At 36.6% G+C, this 16777-nt stretch overlaps 2 protein-coding genes across 2 annotated transcripts in view; one reads left to right on the forward strand and one right to left on the reverse strand.

Annotated features, from left to right (window-relative positions):
- Positions 1–4713: 4713 nt before the first annotated feature.
- LOC107581521 (phospholipid phosphatase 6-like) lies at positions 4714–10377 on the reverse strand. The gene is made up of 2 exons (XM_016267097.1): positions 9726–10377; positions 4714–5729 (listed from the first exon to the last, which is right to left on the reverse strand). Exons 1-2 carry the CDS (start codon positions 10204–10206, stop codon positions 5362–5364), a joined length of 849 nt encoding a protein of 282 aa, XP_016122583.1. The 5' UTR covers positions 10207–10377; the 3' UTR covers positions 4714–5361.
- An 840-nt stretch (positions 10378–11217) lies between these two features.
- The window catches only part of LOC107581500 (peroxiredoxin-6-like), a 10412-nt gene continuing 4852 nt past the window's right edge, over positions 11218–16777 (forward strand). Inside the window, exons 1-2 of the mRNA XM_016267078.1 lie at positions 11218–11364; positions 15058–15204. Of these exons, the coding sequence (XP_016122564.1) occupies positions 11272–11364; positions 15058–15204 (240 nt within the window). The 5' untranslated portion in view covers positions 11218–11271. The remainder of the gene's footprint in view (positions 11365–15057; positions 15205–16777) is intronic.

The raw sequence follows: 16777 nt of genomic DNA on the forward strand, positions 1-16777 counted from the left end.
TTCTGACTTTCAGCATTTGCGTGTGTTCCGATGAGCAGGAGAAATGGTTCTATTTAACACAATTATTCGTTAATATAGTCTCTGGTGAAACTGATTGCAGGGATATAACTAAAGACAGGACAAACGAACAAAAACATAAAAACAACTGGCGCCATTGTCCATTGTCCACAACATCAGTATCAAAAGTATCGATACTTAAGGATCGATCCGCCCATCCCTATTCTGCACTTATAATAAGCGCAATCGCATCAAGCACATCACACTCCTCGTCCATGCTTCTCTAGCCACTCCAACTTTCCAATAATTCCTACACACTAAAAGCTGCACGTGATTGTCATATCACTAAGTCCTAACATGCACACTTGACAAGCTAGTTGATCAAATAAAAAACAACAACTGATTAACTATCAAAACTGCTTGGCTAATGCTATTTTTCCACTTGTCGGTGCTCTACTGTTCTTTCATGTTAACTCAAGGCAAATACGAATGATGCTTTAATCAACAAGTACAATTGACCATGACATCCTCACCTTTTCTTATTCCAGAAAAGTCGTTCACCCAATGCCTAATGGAGTTGTACATGAATGTTTGGGTTGGGGTTGAGGGAAGGGGGCATGTCTGAACTAGTTGATGCATGAAATTCACACCTAACTGGTGGGGTGAACTAATGAGCATTACCGTCTTGTCACTGTTTAGACAAAAAAGTGTCAAATTTCTAGACATCAATTTTTAATCACAGAAATACACAGAGAAAGAAAGGACCCAGCCACATTAACATCAGGCTTTGAATGTATATAAACCTGGGTGACATCTGTGTTAAAGTAAAATTTGATACCAAGTAAAAGTTGACCAAGAGGATAAATGTAGATGCTAAAAAGGGCCCTTAATTGATCCTTGAGGAACACCAAATTGCACAACACCAATATCAGACCTGCAACCACCGACAGCTACAAACATGCTTTCGATCTAAGAGATAGGACTTAAACCAGCTTAGTGCAGTATCAGAAACACCAAAGACAGACTCTAGTGAGTAAGTCAATTTGAATGATCAACAGTGTGTCGAAAGCGGCACTGAGATCAAGAAGAATCAAAATAGAAAGGCAGCTAGAATCAGTAGTGACCTTAACTAATGCTGTTTCAGTACTGTGGAGTTTATGAAATCCCGGTTGATGACTAATCAGTTACCAAACATCAGATATCAGCTAATGAATGTCAATGCTCTTATACTGTATGTCTGCATGATGCTGATACTTACACATTAATTAATTTTATGTAAACTTATTAATGTAAAATGATCAGACCTGTATATCACCGAATCATTTATTCTGCAGGGTGATTTACACCACTAACACAAATGTTTGCTACTCAAAAGTGTTACGGAGAGCCGTGAAAACATGAAGTGTCTAGTCTATCAAGCATTTCCCCATGAACACACTGTGCTACATGATATGGGGCCTGTCAAAAATGATGTATGCACCAAAATACAAGGGCAGAAAATAAATATTTTGGTACAAGCTTGAACAAAGTCTCAAAGGAAGGGTTGACAGTTTATATTGAAACATGACAAAACTACATTCTTAAATGGTTTTCCTTAAAAGTCTCACATCCTGTTCACACTACATAATAGAACCAGATTATGTTTTGTTATTTGTTCTATAACACAGGTTTCTTTTCATACAGATTAACCTGTCCCACACCTTCGTATGGAAAAACTTACCGCAATAAAACATCATAGGTTGCAAGTGGTGCAAGATATTGCTGAGCTTCAGAGCTTACTGTAAAACCGATATCACGCTGAAGAAAAGTGGAGTTTCCTGCTTTACAGTGCCAAAGACTTACTCACAAGATTAGATGTTCAAAGAAAAAAATAATTCAAAGACACAAAGCCATTATGTCTTCATATTTATTTAGAAAATACAATCACATTATGATGGATGTAGAGTATATTTTACATCACAAATATAATCAACAGTCATAGCAGGCACCACAATAAGCTTATGAATATCCCTTGTAAATTTGACTTTGGTGAATGTAAATTGCCATCAAATGTCAGATTGTGAAATAGCTGGTGAAGCCATTTAAAATGACTGTACACCCAAAACACGTGAATTAAATAAAAACGTCTTCCATCTCTATCTCCTAAAGAAAAAATAACACATGGTCCCTAGCAAACAACCATCACCAAAACAGCACAAAGTTATTGCAATTTTAAAATAACATTATTGGTTGCCATCTCAATTGTTATATTGCACAAATGATCAAACGATTAACAAGAAATAACAGTTATTGCGAATGAAAAAGGTGCATATGGCTCTCTTAAAACAGTCAAAACGCCCACAACCTTCACCAGAAACTTATTACTGTGAATCATTTTGAGAGCATGTGCTGTCAGAGAAGAAATATTTCATATCAAAGAAAGAAGAAACATCTCTAGATTTTGGGGTGGATTTGTCGAAATATCTTTGATGCCACAGTGCTTTAAAAGAGGAAGACCTATGACTGGATAAAGCTGACAGTCAGCTTGACAGTGTTTCAAAAGTCTCTTTCAACTGATCAACCAGCCTGAAAGGGTTGAACAGAATGTGAGAAATTCTCATTAAAAACACATGCAGACATACACATGCTGATAAAAAAAAAGAAAGAAAGAAACTGAAATGACAGAATTGACATCTGCCTGATACTGAGACTAAAGAGAAAAAAAACGTGGAATGAAAATGAACTGGAAAAAAATACACTATTATTATCACATATACAGTATAATGCATAATATGGAGAGACACTGTAAAATACAGAGTTATCAAACACTATATTGTCTATATATGTGACCCTGGACCACAAAACCAGTCATAAGGGTCAATTTTTCAAAATTGAGATTTATACATCATAACATAGCATAAATAAGATTTCCATTGATGTATGGTTTGTCAGGATACGACAATATTTGGCCGAGATACAACTATTTGAAATTCTGGAATCTGAGGTTGCAAAAAAATCAAACTATTGAGAAAATCGCCTTTAAAGTTGTCCAAATGAAGTTCTTAGCAATGCATATTACTAATCAAAAATTAAATTTTAATATATTTACAGTAGGAAATTTACAAAATATCTTCATGGAACATGATCTTTACTTAATATTCTAATGATTTTTGGCATAAAAGAAAAATCAATAATTTTGACCCATACAATGTATTTTTGGCTATTGCTACAAACATACCCCAGCAACTTGAGACTGGTTTTGTGGTCCAGGGTCACATATAATCTTTAGTTTTCCTATTCAGTTCTTTTGCATAACCAGTGGAATGTAATAAGATGTAATATATATCTTGGAAAGAATGGGTTTGGCTATTCCAGACATTTCTGTGAGGACAAATGTTAACTGTTGCCGCAATGTTGGAAGCCAATTTTCTATAATGTCAGTGCATGTGTAGCATTAAGACTGTGCTCAGTGGAATTAAAGGAATAGTCCATATATTTTTGGCCATATAAACATACATGAAGAAGTAGTAGAATGACAAAATTATTTTCAATTGTCAACAACTAAGTCTCAAAATTGGAAAGAATCCATGCAAAAACACAAATGGGAAAGTCAAGACTGTGCTCAGTGGAATTAAAGGAATAGTCCATATATTTTTGGCCATATAAACATACATGAAGTAGTAGAATGACAAAATTATTTTCAATTGTCAACAACTAAGTCTCAAAATTGGAAAGAATCCATGCAAAAACACAAATGGGAAAGTCACCCCCCCCCTTTTCTTACTCACTTAATTGAGATAATTATTTGAAAATTTCAACATCTTCCTCCACTAACACAAAAGGTTGCATCAGTGCTTTGATAACACCATGTTTTTTGCACATGTACATGGCAAGACCAAGAAATTCTAGAAGTACTCTTAAAGGAACAGTTCACAGCTCGAAATGAAAATTTGCTAAAAATGTACACTCAGGCCATCCAAGATGTAGATGTTTATTACAAACACAGTTTTTCTCTTCACAAGATGTTAACTGATGAACTGGAATCGTGAGGATTACTTGGATTATTGTGATATGGCACCCATTCACTGCAGAGGATCTATTGGTGAGCAAGTGATGTAATGCTAAATTTCTCTATATCTGTTCTGATGAAGAAACAAACTATATTTTGGATGGCCTAAAAGGGAGTAAATTTTCAGCAAATGTTCATTTTTGGCTGAACTATTTCTTTAAGCACCATGTAAAGACTGGTACATAAATGGTTATCACTCAGTACAATGATATATTAAAGTGCCATGATTAGTAATATTACCAGAGTACTTCTTAGTCCAGTCTGACAACTTAGCAGAACTTTAGTCAAAATTATGGCCAACGTGGTGCAATTTACACCTGCTTAATGCTACCAAATGGTCATTATGACAGGTTCTCCTGTGATATATGGCAACAATTTGCAGCACATCATGTGATTTATGGCTCTATAATTACAGCTGTGGCTTTAACCCAATTAAAAACCAGCAAATTTGAATAAGACCGTAGCAAAATACAGCAAACTTCTACAGACCAATAAGACTGCGTCAAAAAGTGCAATAAAATTTAACAGTGGTTAACACGGTCACAAAAAAAGCACAGAAAAATGAACAATTTCACTCTTTTGAGACACAAACACAAAACAGCTTTAAAACACACAAAATACTTTTTCAGAGGATAGATATGTGTAATGAGGAACCCTATACAACCCTTCAGATATAACAGAACTACTCCCCTGTGAATGTCTATTGAGGACGCCGCATACCCTAAAGGTATTAGATCTGCACTGAAATTTCAAATCCTATTCCCTTGTTTAATTAAATATTCATTCATGAAGAGCTTTTCATGTTAATTAGTGATCTGACTGGTGTTTAATTAAAATGGAAGCCAAATCTTCAAGACGATGCCTAGTGTTGCAGGTGTTATAAAAATGTAGTATCACAATGGTGAGGTTTTATTCTGTAATCAAGAACAATGATGTTAGAAGCCAGAGGTCGCCCCATCCATCCTCCTTTGATAAGGACCAATCCTCAAAAGAGCAGAACAGGATGGCAGCTGATTCATTAAGACTGGAATAATCTATTACAGTACTGACTGAAGAAGTAGAGAAATAACTTCAAGTGATGGAAAACAAGTGAAACCTGTTTACACTTCTCCAACTTAAACTCATGTATCTGTTCTAATGTGAACCTAAAACCTTGGATATTACTGGCAGAAGATATGTGACTTTACATTCAAGAAAACGTGATAAACTCATGCACATAAAGCAACTTGACAGACATTAAGGAATTATTACCAGCATACTGGCAGCAAACAAATGTGTCTAGATCCTCAAATAATGGGGACCTCAGTCTTAGCTTCTCATTGAAGCTGTCCAATCGTGCTTTGCAACATGACTGGAGACAACCAGAGCATCTCAACCAAATTATACTGCCAGTAGCCCATGAGGAAACCAAACGTGACATCCGTCACGTGATGGCGTCCAAGGAGAACTCTAGAAAAACCAACAAATGTGGCCCAGAGCAGGACAAGAACGCGGAGTGGGGCTGCCAGCACCAGATGGGCCAATAGAAAGCGGGCACACATTGCAGCACGTGTGGCATGGCCTGATGGGAAGGAATAGCCATCCACAGAGAACGTGGCAAACATGTCCATACGGTTATGGGCAGGACGCCGTCGCCGTACTAGAGCTTTCATCATGCCGACCAGGACCAGGTCCAGAACCAAGGCTGAAAAATAAATTATGAAAACGTAAGTCAGGCGAACTTGTATCCAACCTAAATATTAATATAGTACTTGGGATAGTTCACCCAAAAATTTTAATTACCCCATGATTTACTTGCCCTCAAGTCAGTGTACATGACTTTCTTCTTTCAGACAAATACAATTGAAGTTATATATAAAAAAATGTCCCGGCTCATCCAAGCTTTGTAATGGCAGTGAATGGTAGTCAAGATTTTGAAGCAAAATAAAGTGCATAAATCTATTATAAAAAGTGCTCCACATGGCTCGGGGGAGTTAATAAAAGCCTTCTGAAGTGAATTGATGCGTTTGTGTAAGAAAACTTTCCATATTTAAAACTTTATAAACTTTAATGTCTAGCTTTCGCTAACTGTCGTACGCATGTTCACAAGAGAGTGGCGTTCCATCGGATGACGTAGTACTAGGGCTGTGCAATTAATCGCATGTGATTCTCAAGCGCATCTTGTCAGTAAAGCCGGTTCCGTGATTGGTAGTAAATCTCCATCACTTTGGAGCTAAACTCTGCAGGACACCGGCCCTCCAGGACCGAGTTTGGACAGCCCTGGTGTAGTAAATGCCCCTCAATCTGAAAGCAGGTGATGGAGATTTACTACCAAGCACAGCATAAGCTCCGGTGAGAAGTGACGAACACAGAGCAAAACAAAACACTGGTCACAAATAGTACAAAACGAGGATTTGTAAAAAAAAAAATGTTGGAAGACTTCGAAATAAACCAAGAGGAAACTGGTTTTCCTTTGCTGTAAACAAAACTTGGTTCTCGCGATACTAGCTTATGCCACTCTCTCATGAATGTGCGTACAACAGTTGGCGGAAGCTAGAGATTACGGTTTATAAAGTTTTAAATATGGATACAACACAAATGCATCGATTCACTTAAGAAGGCCTTTATTAACCCCCTGGAGCCATGTGGAGCACTTTTTTATGATGGATGAACGCACTCTCTTTTGTTTCAAAATCTCGACTCCTATTCACTGACATTACAAAGCTTGGAAGAGCCAGGACATTTTTTTAATAAAACTTTGTATTCGTCTGAAAGAAGAAAGTCATACCTAGGATGGCTTGAGGGTGAGTAAATCATGGGGTAATTTTCATTTTTGGGTGAACTATCCCTTTAAGGCCAGTTCACACTGCATCAACAGACGCAGACCTAGCCAAGAGTCATGAGATTGCAACCAGAAAAACAAATGCAGATCTACGGCTACAGACGTTGAAAGGAGTAATGCACTGATCCGACAAAACCTGATGAACATGTTTGTTGCTGTTTGTCTCCATCTGTCATGCAATGTGAATTGGCCTTTATAGGATGCCTTAATAAAACGTGTTTGTAGCTATGTCATATACACATTTGCATTAAGCCCACCTAATAGCTGCTTTGGCCTGTCCTCAAAGAATAGTTGGGTAAGCGATTTTGCTAAGTTAAGGAGATGCTGCAAGGCCAAAAAGCATTGTATGATCCTCCACTACTCATGCCACAGTTAGCAAATATAATCCTTTTTACAGCTGCTCATGAAGCCGTGGGAACTGAAATCCGATAATGGTAAGGACCAAAAGCATTTCAGGCAGTGGGAGTTTCTGGCACTTTCTTTTAATGCAAACTAATTCTTAGAGCAAATGTATCACTTGTGTTTTACAGCCCCACTTGCAGTAGGTCCTGTTGATGGGAACCATTTCACCAATCATGGTCAACTACAACTGGTCACACAGAAGACATTTTTCCACAGTGATGAGTGGAACGATCTTTTCAGAATACTTTATGATTGATTACAGCTGCCTCTGAACACAAGGCATTGTGATTAAAAATTAAATGTAAAAGATGTTAAATTGGGCGAAGATGTTGTAACAAATCACCTCTGGAAACAGACCAAACACTGTTTCATTAACAAGCTGAATAGGCCATGCATCCAGTTCAAAGTAGTTTTTAAAAATGTCAACATTAATGACTGGGATGTCAAAGTAACAGGGTGTCAGTGGAACGACACAGCTGCTGTAGTGGGATTAGTGAGTGAGTGAATATTTCTGTAGTGGGATTAGTGATTTCCTCTGGAAATACCGCAGAGAATCATGATAAATATGTCTGGATCTCTCTGCAGCAACAAACAAGAAGCCTGTTGCATTTTAAACGGGTTGCCAATAAGCCACATCAATAATGGAAATCTAAACTGAATGGAAACATGATTCACCTGCAGGAACACCAGGCACTGAAAACATCTGAATAAAAGAGAGGTCTAAAAGAAAAAGACGAGGGATGCGTCATATGGAAAGTGGAAGGAGAAGGTGGCTATGATATGCGTCTTGCATCATGGAAGAGAATGAGCCTGAAATAGAGCCAGAAAGAGTGGTGAAAATATATAAGAAATCAAAATATGAAGCCAGCCTATAAGACTGATATTAGCTGACTAAACAAAAGGGCTGATGGAGATACATGGACAGCAGTGTCTTAGATTAAAAAAAATGGTCCAGGTTCAATAAAGGAAAATCTGAAAATTAGCACTGGATTCCCTATGAAAATTTCTAATAAGTTTTTCGTATGACAGTTTCAGAGAATTAATAATAAGCTATGAGGTTTAAATTAGCCTATGTGAAATTTCATGACTTTTATGTTTTGTTGTACACTCTTAAAAATAAAGGTGCTTCACGATGCCATAGAAGAACCTTTTTGTCTAAATGGTTCCATAAAGAACCTTTAACATCTGAAGAACCTTTCTGTTTCACAAAAGGTTCTTTGTGGCGAAAGAAGGTTTTTCAGATTACAAAAAGGTAAGAAAGAGATGGTTCTTTAAAGAACCTTTGACTGAATGGTTCTTTGTGGAACCAAAAATGATTCTTCTATGGCATCGCTTGAAGAACCTTTTGAAGCACCTTTATTTTTAAGAGTGTACAAAATATTATATACCTCAGGGGTGAATTCTAAAGCTGGTCTTTTTTTTTTTTTTATTAAACCCAAGAGATTAGTGGCTAAATTATTAAAAAATTGAAAAATATCATGCAGACACTATTCAGTTACAATGCAAGTCTATGATGCAGTGCAGTGCAGCAAGAATACACATTAAAATACAGTTTACAAAGTATAGCCACAAGACTTCACAATACATCACATGATTTTGTTCACCAACATTTCCTCTGCAAAATTGAATCGGTTTTTAACCTCCGTTTTACTCCTTAAAAGTAAGAGTTTGACTGTTTTCTGAAAAATCCACTTTAAGGAATGACACACGCATAACACTCAGCACCATCCAAAAATACTATTTAGATTTTACAGCACAAAAAAAAAAACATTTTGTACAGAAGAATAAATAAAAGTCTTTTAACAAAAGCATCACATTCATACTTTTTAACACTAGGAACGTCTTCCCATATTGACCTACATTGCAAGAGCAACATTGCATGTCTGAGTGGTGTCTATATGGCAGGGGTTTTCAATGTGGGGCCCACGCCATTACAGCGGGCCGCAATAGAGTGCAAGGGGGTCTGTGTAAAAATCAGTGCTACCAGAAAAAAAATACATATATAATAAAGATTTGTCTAAAGAAATACATTTCATTAAAATAAAACATATATTCAAATAAAGCAAAACTAAATTACTCATTTTAAAAACAATACATTTAAATAAAATAAATCAATTGATTAAAATAAACGTGATTGACTAAATAAAAATGATTTATTAAATAATTTAAGTAAATAAATGCCTTGATTTACTACTTAATACAGCTAACAGTATAGTGCCATTTTCTACTGTAACGTAATCAAAACGAAACATTTTACAATAATTTATTATATGAATTTTTCACAGTAATAATAATATATAGGCCCTAGCCTTTGCCATTTAAGGATGGGGTGCCTTGCATGAAGACGATCATATTTGGGGCTCAGGGGGCATCTGAAAGATCGAACACCCCTGTTCTATGGTAAAGTCATTTGAAATCCGACCACTTCATTAGTAAGCAGCAGTTAAAGCGCATTACCCATGAGCAGGTTCAGCATGACCTCCTGACCGGCGGCGCTGTCGCTTTTGTACAGGCAGTAGACGGCACCGGCCAGCCACGGGATCCCGTGTCCGGAGATCTCGACGAGCTTCATGAGCGGCCGCACGCTGCCCCAGGACGCGTCCTCACAGGCGCACACCCCGAGGCGCTTCGACAGCCACAGGTCGATGGCCAGCAGAGAGCTGAGCGCGATCCCAATGAAGGACGGGTTCAGTTTCATACAGTCTTCCTCCGGTAACTGCTGCCCGCCGGTGGAGGAGGTGGACGACCCCGAGCCGCGTCGCCGGCTGGGGCTCTCGGATGCTCGGAGCCGGGCCGCGGTGGGATCGGAGCCCTGCCTCTGCAGCAGGTGCGGCGGGGGAGTCCGGCTCAGAGAGACGAACTCGTAGCGCCCGTTTCCACCGGCGCACGGAACACTGCCGCTGCGCGCCGCGCTGCTCCGCGCTTTGGGAGAAGGCATTTTACTTCACTAATGCCAAGACAGGCTAGTCCGATACTATTGGAATGTCTTCTGTGTTCTAATATAGCTTTTGGATCTATCTTTTTCAGGTCGTAGTCTTACAGGTGATAACAGAGAGCTGGTCTTACTGGACTACCGTGCAGCGCCATCTTTGAAAAGCAGCTCTCTGCGCAATGCACACTGGGGGAAAAAATGGTAACGTTATTCTTCAGCCATGTGACTACATTACAAAATAAGTTAACATAGTTATTACGTTAAATAATAATGAAGTACTATAATACAAAAGTGGATTTAAAACAGTACAAAAGCGTATGATAGGTTTTAGAGTCATCTGAATAAAATATTGAAATATTGTTCCACATCATCAGGTCACTCACATTCATGCAAGTACAGACCACTGCATAATTTGTTGAGTATTTGTGTTTTAGGATGAGTCTTTTGTGCTTTACCTGACATACGATATTAGAATAAATGTTAGTTATTAAAAATGCAAACAAGTCATTTATGCAATGGTGTTTAAGTATGAACAGCATGTCAAATGTCAAAATTATTATAATAAACGCAAGGTAAAAATCAACATGAAGAAAGAAGCTGTCTGATATTTTAACTAAATTATATATATATCTATATTTATGATTAATAAATAAACTGACATGCAGAAGGCGAGATTTGTCATTGGTCAGGTTCTACTACAGCAGTTGGGGTTTCTTCCATGTGCAATGATAAAATACTGAATAAAGCAGAAAACACATAAATGCATTTGTCTACATTCTTTTGATTAAAAAGTCTTGCAGAAAATGCACTTACGTCTTATCTGCTCAATGCAATATTTTATTTATGATGTAGAGACATTAAAATGTATTTTAAAAACCCAGAGTTTTCTCAAGTTCTTCGTGTGTTTTTTACAGTCTATGGTTCTTCGTTTAATCTTTGAACTCTGAGAGGCGGCGGCGTTTCGTCCAATCAGAAGCATCGCCCCGCCCACCTCTGATTTCCTGATACATATAAGCCGCCATTCCACGCTCACGCGAGCCGACTATAACACAAGTGCAAAGGAAAACAGCAATGCCTGGAATTCTGTTGGGAGACGTGTTACCTAACTTTGACGCAGAGACTACAATCGGCAAGATCAAATTTCATGAATTCTTGGGAAATTCGTAAGTAGCTCAATAGGCTAATTTTGTTTCTGAGCGAGCAGGCCTAATCGGACACGATCTCTCTGCGTTTATTGTGGTTTGACACATTGACGCATGATCATTAGGTGCCTGATGTGCGACATATTAATATGACCGTTACCTTACCAATATAATGGTATTGTGATGGCATATAGCGACATGCATCCGCTTTTCTATGTCGAGCGTTATACTTGAACTGAATAATGTTATTAGCAATATTTTTTTTTTCTTAAAAACAAAAAAATATTATTTCTTATTGCAGCAGAGTTGGCTTTCAGGGAGTCTGAAAGACCCTTAATGCTGAGTTTAAGCCATAAGAAATCTGCAGGCAGCTTTATGAATCTATGATTGCATGGAGTGACATTGCTGCACAGGAATGCACTCAGTATAATAGCACCAACAAACTGTTGTAGAATTCATAACTAGTATATTACGTAAATGCAAATGTATTTTAAAAAGGGTGCCACATATGAGGTCAAATCAAGAACCTTAAACAAATTAAACAAACAGCAAATTTCTCAAAGTTATGTCAGTGTTCTCTTTAAACCAGCTTTAATGTGTGTACAACGTGTTTGGGATGGGGTGTAAAATGTGCCTAGTCATCATGACTGCAAGATTAACAAGGCCAGTATTGTTGCGATTTTGGCAAGAGTGTAAAGTGTTTGGAAGTCCATCCATATTGTGCCAATTTTCTTTTCTTTTATTTCATTTCAAATGTAATGGCTTAAGGTTTAGATTTCAAATTCAAGTCGTTTTTGTGTAGCACAATACACCGTTTCAAAGCCACTTTACAGAAACTCATTATGTTAATGTTTATAATATCTTAATATGGTCATACTTTGTTGCATTTTAAAAACTGTAAAAACAACAGATTAAAACTGTGTGTGACCATGTAAACAATCAGACCCCAAAATTTTGATGTGTAGTATTTATTGCTTGGCATAAGAGTACTATATGGATGCAGGTCATTTGGGATGTACTATATATCCAACTTTAAATATATTTATGGGTGATAATATATTTTACTGTTTATGTATGTGTATGTCTAATCCTGCTTATATTTACATGATGCACTTATGGATTATAATGGGCATCTACAACCCATGTACGTGTATCCAGTAGTGTATACATGGTATAACCCGTTTTAAATTGGAAAAAACAAAACGTGAAAGCAGTAGGAGTTGTTTATTTATTGTCATCTCTTCATAGCAGAGTGGAAAAGTTTTGCGAAGCAGGCTGAGGTCCATGAACTGACCTGAAAAAAAGTTGCATTCTTAATAAACCGTTGTATAACTGTCCTCATTTTTCCCTTAATGCATTATCTAACAGAAGAGGGCCTGACTGTGGTCCTCATTTCAAGCCAGACTTCCTCCACAGTGTGTCTAGGAGGTTCTTCCCTCAGCGGAAGATGCTGAAATTGAAGTGTGATGAATAAGAGCGTGCTTGGCAACCCTTCCTTCTACATTTCCCAACTGTGTAAAAACAAGTTTCGCAAAACCTTCTTGTTTTTGACCATTTTAAAGTGTCACCTTTCAAACTTGTCTTCCAATTTACATTGTGAACTTCGAATGTTGAGAAAAGAGTTTGCAAGTGTTTGAGTTTCCTTTCATTGTGGCGATCATGTGACGTGACATCCAAAGAGTGTGGCGTTGTTTCTTTAACAGCAGTCGAAACAGCTGTTGGCCTTTGAATAAGAAGTGCTGCTCTGTGCGTTTCTACTAAACAATACTGAAAATCTTTTGGGCTGAATGGAGATAATGATATCTTTATCTAGCTAATGGGAGATTCCCAGAACTTCCCAGATATATAAAGTCTGTTTTCAGACGTGCTCAAATTCATGTCTCCAGGGAGTGAATGATTCTTTTCCTTATAACTTGGAAAAACATGTGACCTGGTTACACAGTATGACTAATTGTCTCTACACCCAGATGGTTTCCTGACACAACTGTTTTGTAATCTGCCACTTGTTACTCATCTAGTACAGAAAGAAGCATGAATTTGTAATCAATTACCATTTAATCTGAATCTCCCATTATCTGTTGCGCTTTTTATTAAATGGGTAATTTAGTGCGGGCAAGAATCTGCTTTTTAACTGGTGGTGATGCAGTATATTACTAAAGAGAAAAAGGGCTGTGCTGTTCCTTTTATCTAAAAGGTAGGAAGAATTGAATGCCTGTAACACACTGGGCTTGATCCAACTGTGTGTGAGGTGGGATACAAAACTGCAGAATTATGATCTGACGATTCTTTCACAAAGTCCTGGAGCTGTCAAAAGTTGTCCATTTACATGTATTACTTTTTTTTTTTTTTCTAGTATTTTAATGTTAATAAAATACGATTAAATGTGTCCCATTTAAAAAATTATATTTGGTTCTATATCGGTTGCAAAAATTGCCTCCTGCAATTTTTATTGCTTCATTATAGAAATTTAGGTCCTAACCTAAATCCCATGTACACTACTGTTGAAAAGTTTGAGGTTTGGAAGTTTTTATTTTATTATTTTTTTTTTTTTGTGTAGTAAATAAAGGAAATTAATAGTTGTATTCATCAAGGATGCATGACATTGATCAAAAGTGATATTAAATATATTTATAATATTTCAAATGTAAGCTGTTCTTTTGAACCATCTATTTTTCAAAGAACCCTGAATAAAATATCACTTTTCACAAAAATATTAAGCAGCACAACTGATTTCAAAGTTGATGATAAATGTTTTAAATAAATGTTGCTGTCTCGAGCAGCAAATCAGCATATTAGAATGATTTCTGAAGGATCATGTGACACTGAAGACTGGAGTAATGATGCTGAAAATTCAGCTATGCATCACCGGAATAGATTTTAAAATTTTAAATTACATTAAATTGTCATACCATTTCACAATATTATTGTTTTTACTTTTATTTGTAATCAAATAAATGCAGTTACTTTGTAAGACTTTCAAGAACATCAAAAATCATACCAACCACAAACTTATGAACAGTAGTGTACACTGATGAAATTGTATGATACTCCTAAACACTAGACACTTAAGGGGGTCACATGGGCCTCCCTTTCTTAACTCCATTCTCTGATGCTGCATTGTTTTGGGATTCACTTAAACATCTAATCATTGGCCTGTAGCTCTTAGAAACGCACACAGATGACTTCTCTGATTGGTTCTTACTTTAATCCCGAGAGGTGACTCTCGCTGAACAGTTTAACAAAAGGGCTGATTACATGTTACAAGACATCTGGCTTCCCAAGGGTCTGAACTTGGCCAAACGTTTCATAACACTAGAAAATGCATTAAGAACTAGTTTGTAAAGCTTTGAGGCACACAGCTTTTGCTGCTGTTATTTACGGTCTGATGGTTTTAATGCTAACTCTTTTACTGGATATGAAGACATACTTTCACACCCACGTGTGCCTTTGGCTGAACTCTTGTTTTCAAATTCATGTGAATGTTGCAGACACCCGGTTCCCACAAGACAATGTGTTTTGTGCGATGTTAGTCACTGGTAAACCACACCACTCTTTACTCGTATACGAATATCCAGATGTATACATGTACTGTAATCCTCGTAATTGTAAAGCATAAAAATAAACCAATATTTTCCGTTATTTATGGCTTTGAAATTGTAAAGGAGTTTTTATATTTACTATGACTTCATAGTTCTGTATCTTTTGCTCTCTCTAGGACATAGTGTCGTTTAACCAAGACAAAACCTGCTGTCCCGTGCCTTTCCCCATCATAGCCGATGACAAGAGGGAGTTATCGGTCTTACTGGGGATGCTGGACCCTGATGAGAGGGATAAAGATGGGATGCCCCTCACTGCCCGCTGTGTGAGTTTCCATCGCAACCATGCTTTAATTGTTCTCAACAGGGTTATCGAAGTTAACAAACTCAAACTTTTTTTTTTGTTACTTGAAATGAAATTAATGTTAAATTAATTAATCTAAAATTAACAAATTTTATTTCAGCTAGTTGCCAAAGCAACACTTCTAATTTTCATTTAGTTATATACTAAAATAACTAAATATAGAAATTAATCATTTATATAGATTTTAATACTAATATAAATGCATACAAAAATATTGTGCTGACACATAATCTGCTTGATTTATTTATAAAAAAACAACAAAAAAATATTAAATTTATAATACTTTTAATATAATATAATATTTAGTCCTATGTCTGTGATACCATGAATTTTTTTTAAGGGGATGTTATCAAAGTTGCAGAATTTGCATTCTGAAAATATTTTCATTGCTTTTATTATACTAATTATTTTATATTTCCTAACCTAAATTTCATATGCACTACTGTTCAAAAAGGAGTTAATGCTGTTGAAATGAAAAAAATGTGAACAAATAAAATCTAAAGTAAATTAATTTTATTATAATTGTTTTGGCTAGTTGCCAATGCAGCATTTCTTATTTCCATGTAGTTATGTACCAAAATAACTAAAACAAAAACCAAAATAAAAAAAATGCTATTTAGACGTTTTAAAACTAATAATAATAATGACAAAATTGCACAACACAATGACTTAAAAATTTAACTAAAGTAAAAATGGAAAATTATAAAAAATATAAAAATTCTAGAGCTGTAACAGCATCTCAATGTTACTAAAATAATTTGTAACATTAAAGTCTTAATTTGTATTTAATTATATTAAAGGGGTTGTATGATGCGATTTTTTTTTTTTATTTTTCCTTTCTCTTTGGAGTGTTACAAGCTCTTGGTGCATAAAGAAGATCTGTAAAATTGCAAAGACTAAAGTCTCAAATCCAAAGAGATATTCTTTATAAAAGTTAAGTCAACCATGTAACAAGTAGGTTCAACAAGAAGGCGTAACTGTTATTCTCGCTGTAGTATTGTTGTTGCTGCCGCCATGTCGTGAAGATGCTGTGTTTCGTTGTGAAAGCGAAACTACTTTGTTTGGTCTTCCAAAAGCGGACACGACTAGAAATCAGTGGTTAAGTTGTATTTACAACAGTTCCAGAACAGTTCAACCCAAATATTCAGATGTGTGCAGCACATTTTATGGAGGACTGTTTCCTGATCCTGGTAGAGTAGACTACAATGCCGGCTGTTCTGACTCACAGACCAAGTACGTTTTTTTTATATATATTTAAAGAATTTGCCACTGACGATTCAAACGCGAGTTTTGAGCAGTGTAGAGTAGCACTTGTTTGTAATTTCTCTGATCACAAATGCAGACATGGGTTTTATGTTTACGCAGCGTGAGGCAACGCGTAAAAAGACCGTATAAGTCATAATCAGTAAATGTCCCCACTGGATGCAACAAATGCCTTGTTTATAATGAGTTTTAATGTTTTTTGTCTCGTCGCTCCGGCCGGACACGGCATCACAGTATGGTAAGGGGCGTAACATTTCCGTCACACGCTTGAG

This window comes from Sinocyclocheilus grahami, unplaced genomic scaffold (assembly GCF_001515645.1).
Source record: "Sinocyclocheilus grahami isolate Dianchi unplaced genomic scaffold, SAMN03320097.WGS_v1.1 scaffold35.1, whole genome shotgun sequence".
Taxonomy (NCBI): Eukaryota; Metazoa; Chordata; class Actinopteri; order Cypriniformes; family Cyprinidae; genus Sinocyclocheilus; species Sinocyclocheilus grahami.